The sequence below is a fragment of the Gigantopelta aegis genome, chromosome 6 (assembly GCF_016097555.1).
Source record: "Gigantopelta aegis isolate Gae_Host chromosome 6, Gae_host_genome, whole genome shotgun sequence".
Taxonomy (NCBI): domain Eukaryota; kingdom Metazoa; phylum Mollusca; class Gastropoda; order Neomphalida; family Peltospiridae; genus Gigantopelta; species Gigantopelta aegis.
The window spans coordinates 82,040,093-82,065,185 of NC_054704.1; the positions used below are offsets into that span (position 1 = coordinate 82,040,093).

A 25,093-nucleotide genomic window follows, 5' to 3' on the forward strand; every position below is an offset into this window, starting at 1 on the left:
TTTTTAGTTTTGAAAAAAATGGAAGTTTTTTTCTTTAATTATTGAATTCACATTTGTCTAAATAAACTGTCAACCAGCAATTTTCATCTGCGGCTGAGTAGTAACTTTTACTCTGACCGTGTTTCACAGATAAAGCTATAGACTAATAGTATAGATTAATTATATTATTTGGAAAACTGTTTAACAAACATTGTACTTCTTACTTTTTAAAGAACAGTATCCTACTCTGAATAGGTAGCTTCCTACTCTGAAATTTAACGAATACTGTGAAATTTAACAATTACATACACTGAATTTATGCTTTTAACATAAATATAACTATTTCACTTTCACCACATTTTACAGTACTGAAACGTTCAAACCTGTGTTAAACAGTCAACTGATAACTGTCAAAAAGTGTTCTCTTCTCTTAATATATGTGACTGTTTAATACAGGTCAGTTAAAACTTTTGTTTTTAAAAACCTGTGGTGGTCTTTTGGTTTTTAGACATGGCTTAATTCTATAAGAGAGAGTTCTGGTGGATGTTTGACTAATTGTATATCAACAAGAAATTAAATAAAACTTGACCATTTTTTCAAATATTATATATGTTCTGGGTCTGGTGGATGTTTGACTAATTTTATATCAACAAGAAATTATAGAAAACTCCACCGTTTTAAATTTTTTATACATTTCTGTCTGCTGTTTGTAAAAACTAAAACTTCATCCATGTTTATACTGATGTATTTGTTTTTAACAGAAAATGGGAATAAAGGACGAGTTTCATCAGAAATCAATTCTAGTTTGCATTGACGAACTCTGCGGACAAAACCCAGACAATGTAAGTGATTTTATTTGTTTTTATCACTTGTATAATTTTACCTGTAGTAGATTTTTACAATGAAAATTGTGCCTTCTTTTATTTCTAGTTTATTTACATATGCAAAGTAGCCTATTTTTTATCATTGTTTACAGTTAGATCAATAATTACATAATAACTCATTTTTAAATATTTTTTTTATATACATCATAAATCTTTCTCAAAATAAGTTTATATTGAATAGTAGATGTTCAAAGCTTAAAACTACCTTTTAAAAATTCATGATATACATTTGATAAATAAAATTGTTTTAATTTGTAACTTTTCTTTGATTTTTATGGTTATCACCTGAAAAGAGAAAAAAAAGATAAGAAAAAGACAAATAATTAAATTTCTTTTTTCAAAATATTTGTATTAAAACTTTCTTCCTTTTGTTTTATTTTTTAAACTGTTTACTTTTTTTTGGGGGGGGAGGGGGGGTAATTATCACATAGTTTGAAACTTAATTGCTCATAGGTAAAAGATGATGAAATTTTTTGTGGTTTTTTACAGATAGGTGACTATAAAACAGTTGATTTATAAAAAAAGATTTTCCTATGTAGTACACACACTCTCTCTCTCTCTCTCTCTCTCTCTCTCTCTCTCTCTCTCTCTCTCTATTTCTCTCTTTCTCTGTGTGTGTGTGTGTGTGTGTGTATGTGTATGTATGTATATCACATGCATATATATCATATGTACATGTACACACACACGTTTATCAAAATGGATTGCATCTTAGGCAGATTTAATTACAGAATCCAAGAATTTATACTAGCAGGGAATATATTTGTTTCTAAATTTTGATTAATGACAGTTACTAACCAACTGATAATAGTTTAACAACTATATTTAACATTTTAAAATTGTGTGGCAATCTCCTAAACTTGCAAACAAATCACAAAGTGGTACTGACATTTTAATTTTTTTTACCTGACTGGGTGGGTGGGGATTACACTTACTTATTGGGGCATATACACTTTATATAAACTTCACTTTATTCATGAGCTGAAACTTTTTTAGTGAGAGCAAGCAAGTCCCGTTCTGCTGTTATTTCCCCCCTGTGCACCAGAGTGATGTGAGATAAAATTATAGACTAGCCCAGAGCTGTCCTTGTTACTCAGGCTTATCCATTCATCAACCTACTTCTTTGACAGCTGGGGCTGGCATCACTCCAACATTGCATACATGTGTCACACTTTTCTGAGGCCTTTTTAGCCTGGCATTTTTTCCACGATTGTAACTCACTGTAACCAAGCAGGGTTTTGTTTTTTCTTTTAAAAAAAAAAAAAAAAAAAAAATTGTGAAGATATGTAAATTGTAATGGAAGAAGAAGGGAAAAGAAATTATTGCCGACAGCTCGCTTCATTCTAAAGTACGTGTACGTCCATTTTGTGTGGAGTATAAGAGTTTTGTTATATGGTTTCGAGTAAAAGAGAAGAAACCGGCTGATGCCACATAAGATTTCCCTACCAAATTGCAGCAAGGGCTCTTTTATATGCACTTTACAACAGAAAGAAAATCATATCTTATAATCTTTTGTACAGTGAAACCTCTTAAAACCGGATCCTCTGTAAACCGGAATTCCCTCAAAACCGTACGTTTTTCATGGTCCCCTTTTAAATATCTGTGCAGAAGAGAACCTCTGTAAACCAGATACCTCTTATCAGCGGACTTTTTACATGGTCCTGAATGTGTCTGGTTTAGAGGAGTTTCACTGTATTTATAAATGAAACATTGCTTTATTGTAAAATGTTTCCGACTAATAAAATATTTCTACGATTAAACTTACATATTAAATATATTTTCTTGTTTTGGATATCAGTGTCTGTGTATTCAATGTGTTTCTGGTCGTCTTAATATTTGTAAGAAGGCCAAAATGGATTTTGTCTTCAAATAATTTTGTATGTACGAAAAATAAATATTTTAGGCAATAAAATGAAGTTTAACCTAGTACAGATATTAGAACGATCAGAAACATGTTTAATATACAGCAACTAATATGTTATGCAGGAAAATATATTTGATATGTAATTACAATCGTTAAAAAGTTAGTCGATAACATCTTTAAAATTGCAGCAAACTCAGACTCAGGAATATCCCTTTAAGTTATATAATACCAATTATATTGTATACCATAAGTCATTTTGCAAACATTTTAAACAGTTCATATTATATGTAGCTACATTTGAAAAGGAACCAAGTTATTTTTGTGGTTTACAAATCTTTTCAAGGACAAAATGCATATATTATTCAGGTAATATATTGTTGGATTATGTTTAAAAGGATCTGTACAATTCTGCCAATCCCAATACTGTTGCCTATAGTGACCATTACCTATTGCTTTTCCAGTCCTACCATTTTTTGCAGTGGTGGTCTTGTATATAAAGTACTTACTGACTTTGTTTTTGTTATATGTCATATTTTGACATATAGCTATTTTGGTGTATAACGTGGTTTTGGTCAAGAAAGAGATGGCTGTAAAAACTGATTCTTGATTGCAGTCGATGCTGTAAAAACTGATATCCTTGACTGCAGTCGATGCTGTAAAAACGGAGATTGTTGACTACAGTTGATACTGTAAAAAACAGAGATCCTTGATTATGGTCGATGCTGTAAAAACTTATCCTTGATAGCAGAAGATGCTGTAAAAATCGATCCTTGATTGCAGTTGATACTGCAAAAATTGATATCCTTGACTGATAGAAAGAAAGAAGTGTTTTATTTAACGACGCACTCAACACATTTTATTTACGGTTATATGGCGTCAGACATATGGTTAAGGACCACACATATTTTGAGAGGAAACCCGCTGTCGCCACTACATGGGCTACTCTTCCGATTGGCAGCAAGGGATCTTTTATTTGCGCTTCCCACAGGCAGGATAGCACAAACCATGGGCTTTGTTGAACCAGTTATGGATCACTGGTCGGTGCAAGTGGTTTACACCTACCCATTGAGCCTTGCGGAGCACTCACTCAGGATTTGGAGTCGGTATCTGGATTAAAAATCCCATGCCTCGACTGGGATCCGAACCCAGTACCTACCAGCCTGTAGACCGATGGCCTGCCACGACGCCACCGAGGCCGGTTTGACTGATAGATGCTCTAAAAACTTATCCTTCATTGCTGTCGATGCTGTAAAAATTGATCCTTGATTGCAGTCGATACTGTAAAAATTTATCCTTGATTGCAGTCAATACTGTAAAAACTGATATCCTTGACTGGCCGACATTGTAAAAACTGAGATTCTTAAGGGTGATCGATGCTGTAAAAACTGATATCTTGAGGGTGATCTATGCTGTGAAAAAAACAGATCATTGAGGGTGATCTATGCTATAAAAACAAAGACCATTGAGGGTGATCTATGCTATAAAAACGGAGACCATTGAGGGTGATCTATGCTATAAAAATGGAGATCATTGAGGGTGATCTATGCTATAAAAACGGAGATCACTGAGGTTGATCTATGCTATAAAAACAGAGATCATTGAGGGTGATCTATGCTATAAAAACGGAGATCATTGAGGTTGATCTATGCTATAAAAATGGAGATCATTGAGGTTGATCTATGCTATAAAAACGGAGATTATTGAGGTTGATCTATGCTATAAAAACTGAGATTATTGAGAGTGATCTATTCTGTACCACTGAGCTACATCTGACCCATCCTTTTTTTGATAATGAAGAGATTGCATTATACAATCTGAGCTAGAACTGATCTGCTAAGAAATGTTCCTTTCTCGTACTTGTAGTGGTATAAACATAAAGTTGTATTTTAATGCACATGGGATATGGTTCAGGAAACTAGTGCAGCATGAATGTCAAACAGACTGTTGAACATTAACAAAATATGATGGCAGATTTGTTGGTCGATTTGGCATTGGAAAACTAAATAAATACGCCTAGTTCAGACCATATCTCTCTGATATCATGTTAAATGGAAATGCTGAGACTTGACCAAGATTGAGAGCCTGATTTCCGTAATCTGACTACAAGAACGGAAAATGGTACGCCTGAACTGATGATGTAGATCAAGAAAGTCGGCTATTTCTTGTTTAAATCCATTCTCGCATGGGATAATGAAACCTATCTAATGTTGCTGTTTACTGACATTCATTGCGTACCTCATTTTAACAGCCAATGTTGAATGTTTTTGTCCTAGGGTGTCATTAACATTCATTCATTCATTCTTCACCAGGAAGGAAGGAAATGTTTTATTTAACAATGCACTCAACACATTTTATTTAAAGTTATATGGCCTCAGACATATGGTTAAGGACCACACAGATGTAGAGAGAGGAAACCCACTGTCGCCACTTTATGGGCTACTCTTTTCAATTAGCAGCAAGGGATCTTTTATATGCATCATCCCACAGACAGGATAGTACATACCACAGCCTTTTGTTACACCAGTTGTGGAACACTGGCTGGAACAAGAAATAGCCCAATTGGGACCACCGACGGGGATCGATTCTAAACGACCGTGCATCAAGCGAGTGCTTTACCACTGGGCTAAGTCCCGCCCCCCCATTCTCCACCATAACAAATTCCCAACAAGAACAACAGCAAAGGTCTGCATTATATATGCTGAGGTGTCATTATACACCAATATCAACATCTTTCATTTCTTCTTTGATGTGGGTGTTGGGTTGGGGGGGGTGTCTTTTTTTCTTCTTTTTTTTTCTTTCTTTTTTTAACCTTTTTTCTTCTTTTTTTTTTGACGGGGGGGTGGGTGGGGTGGTATTTAAAAATAACAGTGTGATATTTAAATCAGTTTTGAAAAGGTATATTTGAAACTGTTATTATTGTATGCATTAAGTGGTTATGATTAAGGATTTTATTTCATTACTTACAGCAACCCTACGCCTCTAGTTTGCCACCTCCTGGTCAATGTGTAGAAATGGAAGGTGAGTGTTTAATATAGTTTTTAATTTTTTTTTTTTAATGTGGAACATATTAGTTTTATTACTTTCTTGATTTACTTAGGTTTAATTTGTTTTAATGTATTATATATGTGTTTAATATATGAGAGCATCTCAGGCACCTGTTTCCCCAATCATGTATAATGAAATTTAAAAATGACTGGCCAATTGGCAAGTGAACAAAACTTCTAGAACCAAAAGCACTGGTTATATTTAGGCTTTAGTTAGCTTCATGCAGTTATATCTAGGTATTGTCTTGTGATGGCAAGACAACTCTTATGTAACTGCAGTGTCACAGTTTCTGTTGTATTGATTTTATTATTGTTATGGTGAATGGTTAGTTCACAATTATTTGTTTTAAATTGTTGTTTTTTCTTCACCACTAAATCCTTTCTGCTAGTACTTACCGTAAGTGGTAGTCCTTTTAAGGCAAATTGCATTGTTGGTTAACAACAATATCGCTACAAATGTTATCCATCATATTTCAAACAATGGTATTGTTCGGGATAACTGGCAGGCAGTCCTTTTAATGATAAAAACAGAAATTTTTATTTCCAAGCATTTTTGTTGGTTTCATTTTAATCTGGTGATGAATGTGCATCAGTGAAACTCATAAATAGATGACACATTATTAACAGTACTGAGTGTTTGAAATGAGCTGATATTTATCGATTGTACAGTCAGCTAGAATGTATATGAATTTAGGAAGGAAAGAAATGTTTTATTTAATGACGCACTCAACACATTTTATTTACGGTTATATGGCGTCAGACATATGGTTCAGGACCACACAGGTTTTGAGAGGAAACCCCCTGTCGCCACTACATGGGCTACTCTTCCGATAGGCAGCAAGGAATCTTTTATTTGCGCTTCCCACAGGCAGGATAGCACAAACCATGGCCTTTGTTGAACCAGTTATGGATCACTGGTCGGTGCAAGTGGTTTACACCTACCCATTGAGCCTTGCGGAGCACTCACTCAGGGTTTGGAGTCGGTCTCTGGATTAAAAATCCCATGCCTCGACTGGGATCCGAATCCAGTACCTACCAGCCTGTAGACCGATGGCCTGCCACGACGCCACCGAGGCCGGTGAATTTAGGAAGGATTTCAATCATTAGGACTGGGAGGAGGGACGTTGCCCAGTGGTAAAGCACACGCCTGATGCGCGGTCAGTCTATGGTCGATTTCAGTCATTAGGACTGGGAGGAGGGACGTTGCCCAGTGGTAAAGCACACGCCTGATGCGCGGTCAGTCTATGGTCGATTTCAGTCATTAGGACTGGGAGGCTGGACGTTGCCCAGTGGTAAAGCACACACCTGATGCGCGGTCAGTCTATGGTCGATTTCAGTCATTAGGACTGGGAGGAGGGACGTTGCCCAGTGGTAAAGCACACGCCTGATGCGCGGTCAGTCTATGGTCGATTTCAGTCATTAGGACTGGGAGGAGGGACGTTTCCCATTGGTAAAGCACACGCCTGATGCGCGGTCAGTCTATGGTCGATTTCAGTCATTAGGACTGGGAGGAGGGACGTTGCCCAGTGGTAAAGCACACGCCTGATGCGCGGTCAGTCTATGGTCGATTTCAGTCATTAGGACTGGGAGGCTGGACGTTGCCCAGTGGTAAAGCACACGCCTGATGCGCGGTCAGTCTATGGTCGATTTCAGTCATTAGGACTGGGAGGCTGGACGTTTCCCAGTGGTAAAGCACACGCCTGATGCGCGGTCAGTCTATGGTCGATTTCAGTCATTAGGACTGGGAGGAGGGACGTTGCCCAGTGGTAAAGCACACGCCTGATGCGCGGCGCGGTCAGTCTATGGTCGATTTCAGTCATTAGGACTGGGAGGAGGGACGTTGCCCAGTGGTAAAGCACACGCCTGATGCGCGGTCAGTCTATGGTCGATTTCAGTCATTAGGACTGGGAGGCTGGACGTTTCCCAGTGGTAAAGCACACGCCTGATGCGCGGTCAGTCTATGGTCGATTTCAGTCATTAGGACTGGGAGGAGGGACGTTGCCCAGTGGTAAAGCACACGCCTGATGCGCGGTCAGTCTATGGTCGATTTCAGTCATTAGGACTGGGAGGCTGGACGTTGCCCAGTGGTAAAGCACACGCCTGATGCGCGGTCAGTCTATGGTCGATTTCAGTCATTAGGACTGGGAGGCTGGACGTTGCCCAGTGGTAAAGCACACGCCTGATGCGCGGTCAGTCTATGGTCGATTTCAGTCATTAGGACTGGGAGGCTGGACGTTTCCCAGTGGTAAAGCACACACCTGATGCGCGGTCAGTCTATGGTCGATTTCAGTCATTAGGACTGGGAGGAGGGACGTTGCCCAGTGGTAAAGCACACGCCTGATGCGCGGTCAGTCTATGGTCGATTTCAGTCATTAGGACTGGGAGGAGGGACGTTTCCCATTGGTAAAGCACACGCCTGATGCGCGGTCAGTCTATGGTCGATTTCAGTCATTAGGACTGGGAGGAGGGACGTTGCCCAGTGGTAAAGCACACGCCTGATGCGCGGTCAGTCTATGGTCGATTTCAGTCATTAGGACTGGGAGGCTGGACGTTGCCCAGTGGTAAAGCACACGCCTGATGCGCGGTCAGTCTATGGTCGATTTCAGTCATTAGGACTGGGAGGCTGGACGTTTCCCAGTGGTAAAGCACACGCCTGATGCGCGGTCAGTCTATGGTCGATTTCAGTCATTAGGACTGGGAGGAGGGACGTTGCCCAGTGGTAAAGCACACGCCTGATGCGCGGTCAGTCTATGGTCGATTTCAGTCATTAGGACTGGGAGGAGGGACGTTGCCCAGTGGTAAAGCACACGCCTGATGCGCGGTCAGTCTATGGTCGATTTCAGTCATTAGGACTGGGAGGCTGGACGTTTCCCAGTGGTAAAGCACACGCCTGATGCGCGGTCAGTCTATGGTCGATTTCAGTCATTAGGACTGGGAGGAGGGACGTTGCCCAGTGGTAAAGCACACGCCTGATGCGCGGTCAGTCTATGGTCGATTTCAGTCATTAGGACTGGGAGGCTGGACGTTGCCCAGTGGTAAAGCACACGCCTGATGCGCGGTCAGTCTATGGTCGATTTCAGTCATTAGGACTGGGAGGCTGGACGTTGCCCAGTGGTAAAGCACACGCCTGATGCGCGGTCAGTCTATGGTCGATTTCAGTCATTAGGACTGGGAGGCTGGACGTTGCCCAGTGGTAAAGCACACGCCTGATGCGCGGTCAGTCTATGGTCGATTTCAGTCATTAGGACTGGGAGGAGGGACGTTGCCCAGTGGTAAAGCACACGCCTGATGCGCGGTCGGTCTATGGTCGATTTCAGTCATTAGGACTGGGAGGCGGGACGTTGCCCAGTGGTAAAGCACACGCCTGATGCGCGGTCGGTCTATGGTCGATTTCAGTCATTAGGACTGGGAGGCTGGACTTTGCCCAGTGGTAAAGCACACGCCTGATGCGCGGTCGGTCTATGGTCGATTTCAGTCATTAGGACTGGGAGGCTGGACGTTGCCCAGTGGTAAAGCACACGCCTGAGGCGCGGTCAGTCTATGGTCGATTTCAGTTGTTTTTATACATTCACAAAAGTAATTGCACATTAAGTCTTTGATTAATATATATCATTCCGATGAATACTTCAGTATGCACGTAAAGTCTTTGATGAATAGACGTCATTACTAGGAATACTTTAGTTGTGAAAACTTCATTATTGAGTTGTGCTCACTGGCCTGTACAGTTGGTATTCAGAATCAGTTTGTTTTTCGAAAATGAACAGATTCGGTCGCAAATTTGGGAGACGGTTTGCTCTGAACGTTTTGTTTGTAATTTGCTTCCAGCGGCAAGCTGTGACGCAGCATCAGCCCACCGTTTCGACGAGTACAACTTCTCGTCGATGCAGCGCTGTCACTTGTGTGACAAATTCCTCTACGGACTGATGCGCCAGGGCTTGCAGTGTCGCGAGTGTGGACTGTGCTGTCACCGGTTCTGTTCGGCCACGCACCCCACCGAGTGCAACGTACCCAAGCTGGAACACCTTCGCAGACCCAGCTTCTCGCAGTGTGAGTATTTTGTTTGTTTTTTTGTTTTTGAATGTTTTAGTCTTTATTTTTAGAAGATTAATTATCTAAAATAAATTTTGATGGTCTGACCATGGGTCTTTGAGAATTGAAAATTTGCATCATCCATTTATGTAGATAACCCATTTTGTGTTTGTTTAACCAGTCAAGACAATGGAAACAGTGTCCTAAATTTAATGTACAAATGAAAAATAGATTACACAAAACTAGGCTGCATGAACGAAACTACATTTTCATTTAAAAACAATTTTTAAAAAATTTAGTGTTATTTTCCTCTATAAATTAGACTAAATAAATAAGTATTGACCATGCTTGTTAGTGTTTCAGTGGAATTAAATATTTTGACAATTTAGGGAACATTTTGTTCAGTATTTTGTTGCGATTTGCTTCGCAGGTTTTAGAGAACATGTACTACTCAATTTTAAAACATTAAACATTTTCACTTGACTTGAAATTTTGCTAATCAAAATTTTAAAAATAAAATGTTCCCAGCAATTTATGTTTTTTTTGTTTGGGATGGATGGGGAAGGATTGTTGTTTTTTGCTTGTTTTATAGCCAATCAGTATGCATCAAAACAAATTAATTTAATATGCTAATTTTAAATTTAAATTAATATGCTAATTTTAAATTTAAAGTCAGTTTCTGTTCAGTCATGTCCATTTTTATAATTATGCTGCAACAATGTTTTATAACTTATTCACATACATGTGTCTTCTTACATGTTTTTACTGATTTAAAAATAACTTACGTTTTTAATCTCTGTTTTCACAGTTGCTGTGTTTGGTTCCGACCTCACAGAAGAAGTTCAGAAATCACACTGTCAAGGGGCACCATTTGTCGTGGCTAAATGCATTGAAGAAATCGAACTCTGGTGTCAAGAACATCGTAAGTACAGTGAAAATTGTTGTATCTTATATTAACAGTCAACATCAACAAACTAGTCGAGACCTGGTGCTTTTAAACTTTCTTGAGTGTGGACTCAAGACTCAAATTATTAAAGTGTGAGACTTTAACATTATGGCAGTGCCATACAAAGTGCTTGTGTGTGACATCATTAGAGATTGAGTTTGCACTCTTTAACATTATGGCAGTGCCATACAAAGTGCTTGTGTGTGACATCATTATAGATTGAGTTTGGACTCCAAACGTTTTATAAGCACAGGCCCAGGACATTTTTAAGCTTGGATAACCCGATCTGTTGGCAAAAACATTTTTTAATATTAATAATTTGGAATAGTGTTATTTAGCTAATTTACTTTTCATTAATTTCAAAAACATGTGAGATAAAATGGTATTCTTTTAGAGATGAAAAGAAAAACAAAATATTTAAATTTTAGTTCTACTAGAAAATTTCCATTCCTTGGGTGTGGGTTTAATGAAAATTTCAGTATATTGATATTAATGACTGAAATATGCTCAGATAAGTAAAGAACATCTCAGAGTAGTTAATAACAAATCTTTAATTACTTTATATGTCTGTCAAAACTACTTTGAGGTTTGAATTCCATCAGTATGTGTCATTTTTAATTACGTTATCTACATATTACTTTACTTACTTCTTGCATAAAATATCAATTTTAACATATCCAACATATTTCTGGTTATCCAACTATTTGTACACAATGTAGTAGCTTAAAACACAGTTTATATGGAAGATAAAAGTTTTTGTACATCGGACAGTTACTTAGGATCACTGACGTAAAATATACCAAAAGACTTTCCAGTAGACATTTAAAATGGATACCTACAGGTACTTTAACATGTCATAGTACTAGAACAGCTTTAACTTGGAAATAAATGGACTGTTAATCATTTTCTATGTATTGATCTTTGCAGAAACTGAAGCACTTAGTGTTTACAGAATATCGGCCAAAACGGAAGATATCAACGCAATAAAGGCAGCCTTCAGTATGGGTAGGTTTCTCTTTCTTACTCAGTTCGAGGATTTATGTTTCTTTTCTTTTTTAATGTTTTATTTTACCATTTCCTTAGAAGATGTATATGGCCGATTAATTTTCTTTTCAACATCACCTATCCTCATAACTAGTTCATATTCCTTACGGTTAGTAGACTGATCCGAACATCCCAACAGCCAATGGGATGGCCTAAATTCTTCTACTGCGCACCCTTCCTGTTCCGGTCACGTGACTGTAACTTCCTTCTTTTTCCTTCGCATCTTATGGTTTGAACGTTCTTAATTTCGCTCCGTCATAATCTGAGCCATCTGTTTAAATTACTTGGTTTCTTTTTTGACTTATTGGTGTGATTTTTAACTCTTTTTTTTTTTTTTTTTTTTTTTTTTTTTATATCTATCCGATTTTAGCTTCCTTTTTGTTCTTTTTTACAAAGTAGATTGTATAAATAAATAATTTGTAGTAATTTCAGTAGCATAAAAAAATGTGTTCCCCGTGGGACTGACTATAGTAGAAAATTATGGATGATAAACATTGCGACTTTGTTCTGCAGGTGACCCCTCGCAGTTGAACTTGTCATCATACGGTGTGCACAGCGTGGCGGGCGTGTTGAAGAAGTATCTGCGAGAACTGCCAAACCCCGTCATCCCAGTCGAGTTCTACAGTCAGTTCATCGAAGCAGCAAGTAAGTCGGTCACCCATCTCGTAAAAAAAACTGGGGAGGAGTTGGGGAGTTTTGTTTTTCTTAAATTGCATTTATTAAAGAAATGTTTTTTGTTTAGTTTATAAATCTTGGGAGACAGAAATTGTGGGGAGAGAAAGAGAGAGACAGAGAGAAAAATAAATAGATGAACAGAAAACCAGAGAGAGAAAGATAATCACTTGTGATTGATACATAAGTAATTATTTTTCTCTCTGTTTTTCTGTCCGTTTTGGCTGATATTCTGTAAACACTAAGTGCTACAGTTTCTGCATGAATATCAATACATAGAAAATAATTAACAGCTCAACAATTTTCAAGTTAAAGATGTCCCAGGAACTATACATGTTAAAGTACCTGTAGGTGTACATGTAGTTTTAATTATCTACTAGAATGTCTCTTTTAGAATATTTTAAGTAGGCGACCCTTAGTACTTACATGTTTTTTTTTTGTTCTTCAGGAAATAAGAGTGAGACGAGAAAGTCGCTGGTTGACTTGGTGGACTCCCTCCCCGTACCTCACAAGTCCACACTATACTATCTCATGTCTCATTTCTGTCGTCTTTGGTGCTACCAGCACGAGTCTGGCGTCGCTGACGGGCTCGATAAACTGTCTCACGTATTCTGTCACATCCTGCTACGTCCGCCATGGGAACAGATAATGTATGCTTTAATACCTTCTTTGGAATGACCACCTTTCATTCTGTAAAAAAGTTATATTTTTCTCTAAAACCCAATAAAATCATTAGTTTATTGCACTGTCATAAGTAATAGTACAGGGAAGATTTTGTTCAGTATTGCATTGCAATTCGTTACACAAATTTCAGAGATTGTTACACAATTTTAAAACATTAAACAGCAGTTGCTAATCAATTTTTAATAAGAGTAGAAATATCGCTAAAAAAAAATGATTTTGAAAACAAAATGTACCCTATTGTATAAATTTGCTCTCATTATTGTAGGATAAAGAGTGTGGGTTTTTTCTCTTTTTTTTAACATTTATATGTTGTTTTTAAGTCTTGCATTTCAAATTACAATAATTTTTAGATTTTGTTCATGGACAGAGATGCAAACATCGTTGTCATTATCTTTAAAGTTATTGTGATTTCATAAGGTACGTTTGTTTATGAAAATGGATGTGACAGTCAGTGAAAATTTGTCAATTTGTCTTTTACAGAGAAATCATCGAAAATACAAAAACGCACATTGACATTTTTGAAGAATTATTGAGAAATGGCAACTGGGGAGTTGAGATACCGCCCATCCCATCCCCTCCAATTCTTCCTCCACGTAAGTGAATTATTTTTAGCACACTTTCATTTAATTTGGAATTTGACTGTTATGTTAAAAATCAGTTCAATATGATAGTTACAATTTAGTCTTTATCACTGTTAGAGTGTACAGGATGTAGCCCTTGGTAAAACGCTCATTTGATGAACAGTCGGTCTAAGATCGATCCCCGTTGGTGGGCCAGTCGGGCTAATTCTCATTCCAGGCAGTATACTGCAACTAGTATATCAAAGGCCGTGGTATGTGCTATCATGTTTGTGGGATGGTGCATATAAATGATACCTTGCTACTAATGTAAAAATATAGCGGGTTTACTTTCTAAGACCAACCGTGGTATGTGCTATCCTGTTCATGGCATGGTGCATATAAAAGATACCTTGCTACTAATGGAAAAATCTAGCGAGTTTCCTCTCTAAGTCTTATGTCAAAATTACCAAATGTTTGACATCCAATAGCCGATGATTAGTAAATCATTTTGCACTAGTGATGTCCTTAAGCAAAACAAACTAACTCTTTTGTTTGGTACTATGGAGGTTAATGTAAACGGGTGTGTTTCAGGTGTGAGGAGTGATGAGCCTCCGTCTGGCTTCATGTCGCCCGTGTCTCCTGAGGAGCGTCTGAAGGAAGCTGAGTGGTACTGGAGCAACATCTCACGCGAAGACGTCAACGAGAAGTTGCAGGACTCACCAGACGGAACATTCCTGGTTCGAGACTCAGCAACTCCAGGAGACTACACTTTAACCCTCAAGTAAGTAACTAGTCTCAGAGACTCTTGAAGATTATACTTTAACCCTTTAAGTAACAAACAGTTTCAGCAATATCGAGGGTATATAATTTGTCATCGGGGTCAGGGCTTGCTGACTTTCTAACAGTTAAATCATGTACCAAAGAGTTGAATAATCTTCTTCTTTTGCGTTCAGTTTCTTTATGCTCCTTGAATCGTGAGTTTTACCGCCTCCATGAACTCCACAGTCAGCAGCAGGTCATCTCTTTTGCCCCAAAGTTTTTCCAATCCCATATCAATACATAATGATATTGGCAATAAAATAATTAAATTCTGTGGGAAGACCACGGTTCAAAGTGAATTCACAAGTTTTATTACGTTTCTTACTCCTTTAAGCAGATGATAATTGAAATTTCTCAAACATTTTACTTGTTAACATGACAAAATGTACAGCAGAATTGAGTAAATCGTATAATAGCAGAATTGTTAACTCTTATAAAGGCACAATTGAGTAAATTGTATACAAGCAGAATTGAGCACTTGTTATAACAGTAGAATTGAGTAAATTGTATAATAACAGAAGAGTACATCTTATAACAGTAGAATTGAGTAAATCATATAAGAGCAGAATTGAGTAAATCGTATAACAGCAAGCAAAAGCTTTGTAAATTATTCTTGTGTTTGTAGGAAGGGAGGCAGCAACAAATTGATCAAGATCTACCACAAGGACAACAAGTACGGGTTTGTGGAGCCGCTCGAGTTTGACTCGGTCGTCGAGCTTATTCAGTATTATCAGCATAATTCTCTCGCCATCTACAACAAGACCCTCGACATCAAGCTGCTGTATCCAGTCAGCAGGGGAAGCAGCACGGTAAGTTGATGTTTTATCACTTGTCTTTTCTTGCTTTTTCTATGTAACATGTGATATAAGGACCCCTGCAATTGCAGTCGGCAATGCCGTGGAGATTGCCATGGAGTTTTTAATTCTTCACGTCACTTTTTTTTTGCTTTGGAACATATTCAGGTTTTTTTTTCAATAGCATGTTTTTTTTGCAGTGGACTTTTTCTTAATTGCAGGGGTTGTATAAACATTCAGAATAATAGTTAAATTATAAATTGTGATGGAAAAAGATTTGTGCAATGTCAAATATGTCTGCTATTTTGCATCAAGAACTTTAATACATTGGACAAATGAACAAAAAATAAAAACAATAGGCAGGGAACATTTTGTTCAGTATCGTGTCGCAATTCTCTATGCAAGTTTCAGAGATCACTACACAATTTAAAAACATTAAACAGTCGTTGCTCAACATTTTTGTAAGATGATGGGTATGTTCAGTGTTTTATTGGTGGTGTACGACTGACAAAATACTTTTTGACATCGGTGTGTACTCGAATGTTCAGTGTTTTATTGGTAGTCTAAGTGTATGACGGACGAAAGACATTTTTACATCGGTATGTACTTGGATGTCCAGTGTTTTATTTGTGGTGTACAATCTGTTGTTTGTTTGTAGGACGGCAGCACGGCTGACGACGTGGTGAAGAAGATGTCGACTCTGATCACGGTGAACAACGAGTACCTGACGAAGACGACACAGTATGACAATCTGTACGAGAAGCACTCGAAGACCTCGCAGGAGCTGCAGCTGAAGCACCAGGCCCTGGATGCCTTCAAGGAGACGCTGCTGGTCTTCGACGAACAGCTGGAACTTCACAGGCGCTTCCACAAAGAGGCCCAGCAAAACGAAATCCAAAGGTATGGGTCCGGTGATGTTCATTCCCTGCAGGTCTTAAAAGAATTATGTGTATTGGAAGTGGAGTGCATCAATGGCATTAAGTGTACAAGAGTATCCAATTTTTACCAAAAAAAGGATAAGAAAAGAAAATAATGCTGATATTAAAAGTGGATCTGAATAGAAAAATCAGTGAGCTATTGGATTAGGAAGTGATGGTTAGAAAGCAGGAAGCTTTTAAAGAAGATTTTTTTTATGGACAGTTAGAACTTGATCAATGCTACTATAAAAAATGCATCTGGTTCTGTAACATGTGCAAGCAAGCAAATTCTGTATATAATATGAATACCTCAAATTCTTTATTTATAGTATGTGGATGCATCGGAATCCACACTTAACATATCTCAGATTCTGCAGTGAACTAAAAGACATTTTCATCTATATTTTAATATGTTTTCAGATTGCACGAGAATCTTGAACTACTGAAGTCTCGGTACTTGGGGATTCAGGAGAGTAAGAGCGGTCTTGAGGTTGAGATTAACCGCAAGTCGAACCAGAACCGGACGTTCATCAGCGACATGAACAGCCTGAAGCCAGAGATCAAGCGCCTGTACCGCCAGAGGGAGGAGCTCAAGAAGTGGCTCATCGACCACGGCAAGACGCAGGACCAGCTCGACAACCTGCTGGAGGAGAGAAATGAGTATGTGGCGCCTTTATGTCTTAAAGAGACGACCCTAGGTTTTAAAAAACACTACGACATGTTTTTCACTATTAAAGTCATTTTTGATAATTTCGATTAAAAGTACAGTATTATGTAAAATACTCTTATAGCGAACAGCAAGGGACCTGACACATCGGTTTGTTATAGCAGTAGTTCGTTATACACATTTGTGTTTTCATTCAGGAAGTTGACCATTTTGAAGTCCCACTTGAATAGCAGAAAAATTATTCAACACAGAATATGGGAAATTTGCTCAGAACCAATTTATTGACATGTTAAAGGCAGAGTTGCATGGGCGATTATTATGGTGCAGTGTTTTGATTTTGGGTTGATTTTTGTTGCTGCTGTTTTTAATATTCAAGATTTGTAAGCAAAGTTTAATTGGATCTTTTCATTTTTGGAATCTTTACTTTTAATGTCTGGTTACCTTTATTTAATGACTTATTCTATTCAATTTTTGTATGAAAAGTTCCAAAACTTTACCTAAAGAAATCATTTTGAAGTTTTTGTTATTCAGGTGTTTTTTATTGGATTTTTATTTTATTGCTTTTGTTTGGTTTTAGTGCTTTTGATCTTCCGTCAGAAAATGATAATCAGCATCAAAATGAGAATCTGTGGTTTTTGAACTGTGATCGGGAAACGGCCGTGGAAATGTTACAGAACAAACGACACGGGACATTTCTCATCAGACCAAAGAGGGAGGAAGGAAACGTCCATGTTTTGTCTATTAAGTATGTAGAAAATAAAATTCTGTCTTTTCTCGGTATGTTAAAGGCATTGAAATAAGTTGAGAATAGTGAGAATAATCTACCTGGGCCCCGTTCCACAAAGCGATCTTAGCCCTAAGATCACCTTAAGTACATAGCTACCTTATGCACTAAGGTGATCTTAGTGCTAAGATAGCTTCGTGGAACGGGGCCTAGGAGGTTAATATATGTCAAGAAAGACCAGAATGTTTAAAATCTTAAACAAAACCTTTACCACAAAAATTTTGATCAGTTATGCGTTTTTTAAAGATAAAACACACACGCATATATTAGTACAAAGAGAGCAGTGATATGCATTAATAAGAAAGTGTGAAGAGATTTTATTGTATCGAGATAATGAAAATTGTAAGCTTTAAAAATGTGACCTAAGCTGTCGGTTACCTGGTCCATAATTTGTGGTAACTTGTACCTGGCTTACAACAGGCTGTGCTTATTTCAATGCCTGTTCACTTGTTTACACATGGTGAAATAGAGTTTAAATAATTAAATAAGTTATTTATAAATATTTACTATATACTTTGAATATATACCTCGGAACCTGTTGCAAAGAACTGCATGTCTTTCAAACTGTATGTAAAACATATCTGTACTGAGTGTTGTTAAAACTTCCTTTTACTACTAGTTGTAATATTGTGGATCACTGTTAAATTAATTTCTTGTTATATTAAAAAACAAAAAATCACTAATAAAAAAAAGGCAGTTTTTGTTTTTAAATATAACCTTCTGTCCTTTGAATCAGTTTCTATTATAAAGATTACTTTTAGTTTACCGTTTTCCCCCACCCAATTTTATAATAAATAATGATACATAAACTCATTTTGGCTTCTTTTGTTTTTCTCCAGGTGTAATTCTATTGTTGGTCATGCGAAGATTCATCACCGAGAAATGGGCTATGGTTTTGCCGACCCATACTTCATCTTTCCAACGTTAAAGGACCTTGTGTTACATTATCAAATGACCTCCTTGGCTGAGCATAACAACACTTTGGACGTGCATCTTATGTACCCTGTGAGGGCCCCTTGCGATCCTATATACTTACGAATGCAGACGCCTTGAGTGAGAGTAAACTTGTACATATTGATGGTGTGAATGTCGACCTGTGGGGATGCTTCAGATATTAGCATTAATGTGATATAAAACAAAATGTTAAAAGTGGCAGCAAAGAGCTGCGACTATTGTCCGATGAAGAGAAAAGACGAGCCACCGTAACAATGAAGCAGTGGTTAGGGTTGCGCTGTTTATGAGACGGTGATAGCAGTGAACTTCTTTAAGTGACACGATCGTGTATATTGGTGTTGATATAAGACTTTTTCATAGCAGCACGGTAAAACAATTGATGACGTGGCAATGATAAAAAAAAGTAACAGGGCTTTAGATTGCATCCAATAGCCAATGTGTGTTTTTGTGCTTGGGCGTTGTTAAACATTTATACATTTCATTTTCATGGCTTAAAGAAAATATTTTAAAATGTTGAATCTTTTTTCTTTCTTTTTTAATGTTTTAAATGCCCTCCAGTCATCCAATGACTTTCTTCTGTTTTTCAAATGATGCCATTGATAATTTGTGGTTACATATTATGCTGAGTAAATCAATATTTTAGGTTAAATACTCTTTAAGATAATCTTAAGGATTCAGTGGCCAAAAATGTTTCAGCCAGTTTGTTGGCGGTGCTCATAAACACTGTCCAGATTGGGAGAGATCTAAAGCCCTGACTAGAGTAAGGTTCGGTGCTGGATCTAGAACAAATTGTCATCTTAGCATTGTCAAGTACAGCGGTCACTATTCTACAATAAATCAAGGTAAGAGAATTGACAGTAAGCTGGCATGGGAAGCAGTAAGGATGAAGTGACATTGACTACAGGAAGTTGTGGTTAATGAAGTGAAAATGCAATAAACTGGCTGATGAAGTGTCAATAACTGCAGTAAACTGGCCGATGAAGTGTCAATAACTATGTTAAACTGGCTGATGAAGTGTCAGTAACTACAGTAAACTCTGGCTGATGAAGTGCTGATAACGGTAGCACACTGTGACTACAATAGTTTGATGAGACAGTGCTCAAAATACTGTGTTGTTATATTTTGACAAATATTGGTGCTTACAGACGTTCCCCTCTTCTTACCTAACATTCAGCTGTTCCAAGTGTGTATAAACTGAATTGGTTTCATCAACAACAACAACAAGACAAAAGGAAAGGACATTATGAAAAGCATGCATATTCCAGTGATGTTGATGTGTATATATGGCTCGTATTAAAGATGTGCTAACAATGTTCAGGAGCCAGGGTGTATGTTGAGACGAACGAAACAGTTTTATCTCAAATGTGATTGTGAGTTCTGGGTCCAGTGAATGATGCCAGTGTCTCGTGTGATGACGAGGATGACGACGACGATGATGATGATGATGATGATGACTACCGATTCCGGTTTACTAAACACTCCTGTGATTTCGTTGTGCGATGATTCCAGTGATTTGGTTCAGAGATGATTATATTGGTTTTTCACAAGACATATTTGTATGCGATCAGTGATTTTTCCCAGTGATTGAATCAGGTGATATCATTATATGTTTTGACTTCTTTTTTCTTTTTTTTGTAAACACGTATCCTGGAGCACAGGTCTGTTTATATTTACTTGGAAACTGATGGATCTTGTAAGGGGGATGCTGTCACACTTGGAAAAACAGTCATGCATATGATTTATAATGGCATTATGTGAAAAAAACTAAACATAAAGAGAAAGAACAATGATTCTTTGTCAACTCTCTTTATGTTCCTGATTCAGGTATCTTGTGGTGCATCCTACTAATTACATGTACATTTGTGACTTTACATAAAACTGTGAAGAAAAAACCGTGATTTGTTACCTGTTGAGTTTTATATATTTTAGTCAAGAGCACGAATGACTGACCCTTTGCTCTGATTGTGAACATTTCAAGAAACAACTACCTAGGCACACAAAGTTTGCAATTTGCCTAAGGCATACTGTATCTTTTCTTCTTTTTTTTTCAGTAAGGAGATTGTGTCATGTGATTACATTGATTTTATACTACTGAAATGATATCACTCTATGATCTTTTTAATGTAGTTGAAAATCTTTAAAATGTTAATGAGTTTTGTTTGTGCTAGGAGGAACAGTGCCATGCTGAGTTATGTATTGTGATAGAACAAAATGACGACTAAAGAATAATATGTTAATGTGATTATTCATTTTTTATTTTTTCACATATTTTTTATTGAGGTAAATTGATTAGGTTTTTTATTATTATTATTATTGTTGTTGAGATGGGGAAGGGGGTTGCCTAAAACGGTCTGCATCAAATGGGGACCTGCTGTTTTGGGTAACTGATGCTGTCTGCCATTTATAAAGTCAACAAAAGACAATTTTGTTTGTTACACAGTACAATACAAATGGCATGCGATTAGCTTCCCGGATCCTTTTTTTTTATGACTAGTTGAGATACACACAGGGTGAAGATTGGATACCAGAACTTAAACATACTTCTGTCAGTTACACATCCCAAAATGTTCATTTGACATTTCACAGTCACAAATACATGTATAGTATAAAATCATTTCTCTATGGTATGCGATTTTATACAATTAATGACAGTTTTACATCGATAAACTTACAAAAAAATGACAAACAATTCTTATGTATATCATCTGGGTCGCGTGAATGAAAAACTGGAAGTTAGTTTATAATGGCCTTCAAATACAAATTTTAATAAAGTTTTTGATTTTTTAATGTAAATTACTTAACTGTTTATGAGTGGAATTGGAGAGAATAAAATAAAATAAATAAATAAATAAATGGTCTTACAGAGCACACCAGTGTGAACTAGATGTCGGTCTGTCTTGGGATGAACACTCTTGTTTGATTAAAACAACCATTTCTTTCCGTCTTGAGCACTCATGTGAGTTCGCGAGAAACAGAAATAGCTCAGTGTTTCTTCTTCCACTGGTGAGCTTAAAACTTGTTTGTTGACGGCTCTCTGTTCTCTATTTAGAAAGGTGAATATTTTCCACTGATCGCACATTTGTTTATAGCACTTGTTAAGGAACCGGAACTTGTTCTCTCTGTGGTAACAAACATTTGGTTAGTTTTCAAGAACTCGTTTTGTCAGTTCTGCTCCTATTACTGAGCTTTTCATTTGTCAGTGATAAAAATGTTTTTTTAAAACATAATACACATGTACATGTAATCATAATCAAATTTAGAATGATAAAAACAGAGGCCAGGCTTTTATTCAGGGAGGGTCATTTTGGTGGTATCCAGGGAGATGGTTGGAGAGGGAGGGAAGGGAGGGAGAAGGTAACACTATGCAGTTTTGGAGTTTTCATCTACCTCATCCTCTACTGAAAGACTGGCCTGCTGTCGGAATCAGCTGTTGTATTTGCTGTTCGAACGTGTGTGTATTTGCTTTTTGTGATTTTCAACTTGAGGAGAATCGGTCATGGGTGTTGGTTGCATATTTGTAGCCACAGTTGTCATATGTGGCTTTATTTTATTATCAAAATGGAACAACCATTTACAACTTTGATACAAGTCTTTAAATGTCTATTTAATGCCTGTTTTTAATTGGGTTGGGGGGGGGGGTAATAGAATTGGGAAATAATTTAAGATTTTGAGAAATTGGCCTGTTTTGTCTTGTATGTCAATATTTTTATGAAAAAGTTCTTTATTGATTACGATATCCTATATTTTCAACCAGTGCAGAAATACTATGAGACTAATTAGGTAGCTGTTTAGCTAGACCATTTGTGATCATTGATCATTTAGTTATGAATATGAGTTTTAGGTCCACCAAGAGTTGAACACAAATCTGTGTATGATGCTCATAACACTGTGAATTTTTAATATAAATATTGAATCTTTCAATCAAAATTCAGAACTGTTGAAGTTTCAGTTTGATTACAAAAGTTGAAACAAATATCTTCTTCAAGTTTGTGTTAAAAGTCTTCTGAAATGTGTGGCCAAAAAAACAAAAAACATTTTGATTTACTTAAAAATGTGATACGGACCTGAAATTCGTTTTTATTTATTCGCAACCACATTCCTGTATTAACAGTTTACATGTCGGTTTAATTTTGTTTGTCAACCTTTACTGATTTCTGTAATATTTTGAAGTATATTTCGTTATTTGTCAGTATATTGCTAATGTTTTTAATTTGTATTATCAATCTACATGTATCAGTACCCATGACCGATTATCTATCATAAAACAATAATGGCAAATAGGGTTTAATTACTCTAAATGAGTTAATTAACTTGATAGCTTTACTGCTAAATATTTTTTATGGAATAGATACATATATATATATATATATTTTTATATAAAACAAAATTTAGTAATCACATTGCCAGAGATAAATTGATGAAGCAGTCATTAAATGTTAATCCTTTTGTATTGTATTTCTAACCATTCATTTTTTTTTCAGGTTTAGTTTTTAGCAAGTTGAAAAATGTTTTAGTATTTTCTCTGCCGTTTATTCTTAGTAAAAGTGCAATACTCGATTAATTTTTCGAAATTTGTCATAGTTTTAATGAACTAATATGTATTTATACAGTTTTTATTGTAGTTTTCTTCTGATCGATCTGTTAGTTGAGTAAAATTGTCCTTCCTGTAAAATAAAGCAAAAAAAGTCACTATACATACACATTACTGAAAAATCCTGTTAGATACATATGAATACAGAAAAATATTTATGAAGACAGCTGTAATATAACACATTTTTATATTTCTCAGTTAAAAATGCTGATTGTACTGGGTTAGAAGTTTGCAAGAGGAATGAGTAAATAGATATATTATTGGGGGGGGGGGGGTCTTGGTGTCAGTGGCATCATCATTAAGCCATTTGCTTTAAGGCTGGTAGGTACTCGGTTCACATCCCTGTACTGCATTGTGCCGGTTCAGTGGAAAACATGAATGGCAGATACACTGACAGACAACCCAGATAGCTGAGGTGTGTGACCTGGACAGCGTGCTTGAACCTTAACTGGATATAAGCGTACAGAAGTCCAGATGAAATGAAATTTTCTCACAAAATAATAAATCAACAGTCATTAATAAATCGGTAATCTATATTCATGTCATGTTACATTAAGGACTTGAGAATGTTTGATGTTGGATATAACAACATCTGAGTACAGTGCTCTTGCAAAGGTCGAAGAAACAAATGTATTTACATGTAGTAAAAACTGGTGTAGCAGATTGATTTGAGAAATGAAGATGAAAGCAAAACATGGAACGAAAGTAATTTCTGAAACTGTTGAAAGGACTCGTCGTCGTATTTTTGATTCAGCATTAATGCCTAACATGGATGTGATATTTTAGGTTTTTAAAGAATTTTTTTTTTCAGTTTTATTTTTAACATCTTTGGCCTAACTCAGTCTGACACAGCAAAACAGAAAATGGATATAATAATCCTTTAAAATATTAATGTCATATTAATTCTTTGCCATGCTGTCTGCATATTTGTGCCTATTCACACCGAAACTTGAGCTCTAGCGTATTGTACGTGATATTAAAATATCACTCTATGGTACATTATAGGTCTTCAGACAAGATTGATATAGCTAAAAATGTTTTATTTGTTGTGAGATTATAATGGACATTGATAATCGCAACAAAGAGTGAAGAAACAGCCATTTCTAGTAGAATAACAGTTAACCGATTCTTTGGCACACTGCTACACAAAAACCATTTAAAAAAATCTTCTTTTTAAAGTTATATATAAATGGTATATAGAAAATAGCAAAGGGAATGTTCTGTTTCTAGTCATATGTGTTGCAGAACTCTTGCTACTTTTTCCACAGGAATTGACAGGATTCTTCACTGAGATTGTAAATTGTGTATGGGTAGTTGTGTGTCCGTCTATGTCAGTATCTGTGTGTGTGTCATGGAGCTAGTATCATTGTGTTGCATTCTGTTCACTCCAACCTGTGCCTCAGTTATAAACTGTTCGTCTCAGCAAAAATGCTGGCAGAATGAAACATTAAATATACAAAACAAATGGCTTTGTGTTTGTGTTTTATTTTTAGCGACTTATTATCAACCATTGTGGTACTTTGTTTAGAAAAAGAAAAAAAGAAAGAAGAAAACCTGACCTTTCCACACTATACATATACCTTATCTCACTCCAGACTACACACTTTAAGCACTCCTGCAACTTGCTGGTTCTCTCTCTCTCTCTCTCTCTCTCTGTCTCTGTCTCTCTGTCTGTCTGTCTCTCTGTCTCTCTCTCTCTCTCTCTCTCTCTCTCTCTCTCTCTCTCTCTCTCTCTCTCTCTCTCTCTCTCTCTCTCTCTCTCTCTCTCTCTCTCTCTCTCTCTCTCTCTCTCTCTCTCTCTCTCTCTTTTTGACATGCCACTATATGCTAAATGTGAATATATCTGTTATATTTAGCGTCG

General features: G+C 36.9%; 1 protein-coding gene across 1 annotated transcript in view; it reads left to right on the top strand.

Annotated features, from left to right (window-relative positions):
* Positions 1-24,697, top strand: part of LOC121375953 (phosphatidylinositol 3-kinase regulatory subunit alpha-like) — a 211,625-nt gene extending 186,928 nt beyond the window's left edge. Inside the window, exons 8-21 of the mRNA XM_041503695.1 lie at positions 741-821; positions 5,694-5,745; positions 9,597-9,818; positions 10,609-10,722; positions 11,674-11,751; positions 12,304-12,435; positions 12,911-13,112; positions 13,627-13,739; positions 14,298-14,487; positions 15,151-15,334; positions 15,978-16,219; positions 16,657-16,896; positions 17,481-17,648; positions 18,527-24,697. Of these exons, the coding sequence (XP_041359629.1) occupies positions 741-821; positions 5,694-5,745; positions 9,597-9,818; positions 10,609-10,722; positions 11,674-11,751; positions 12,304-12,435; positions 12,911-13,112; positions 13,627-13,739; positions 14,298-14,487; positions 15,151-15,334; positions 15,978-16,219; positions 16,657-16,896; positions 17,481-17,648; positions 18,527-18,740 (2,232 nt within the window). The 3' untranslated portion in view covers positions 18,741-24,697. The remainder of the gene's footprint in view (positions 1-740; positions 822-5,693; positions 5,746-9,596; positions 9,819-10,608; positions 10,723-11,673; positions 11,752-12,303; positions 12,436-12,910; positions 13,113-13,626; positions 13,740-14,297; positions 14,488-15,150; positions 15,335-15,977; positions 16,220-16,656; positions 16,897-17,480; positions 17,649-18,526) is intronic.
* The last annotated feature ends 396 nt before the right edge of the window (positions 24,698-25,093 follow it).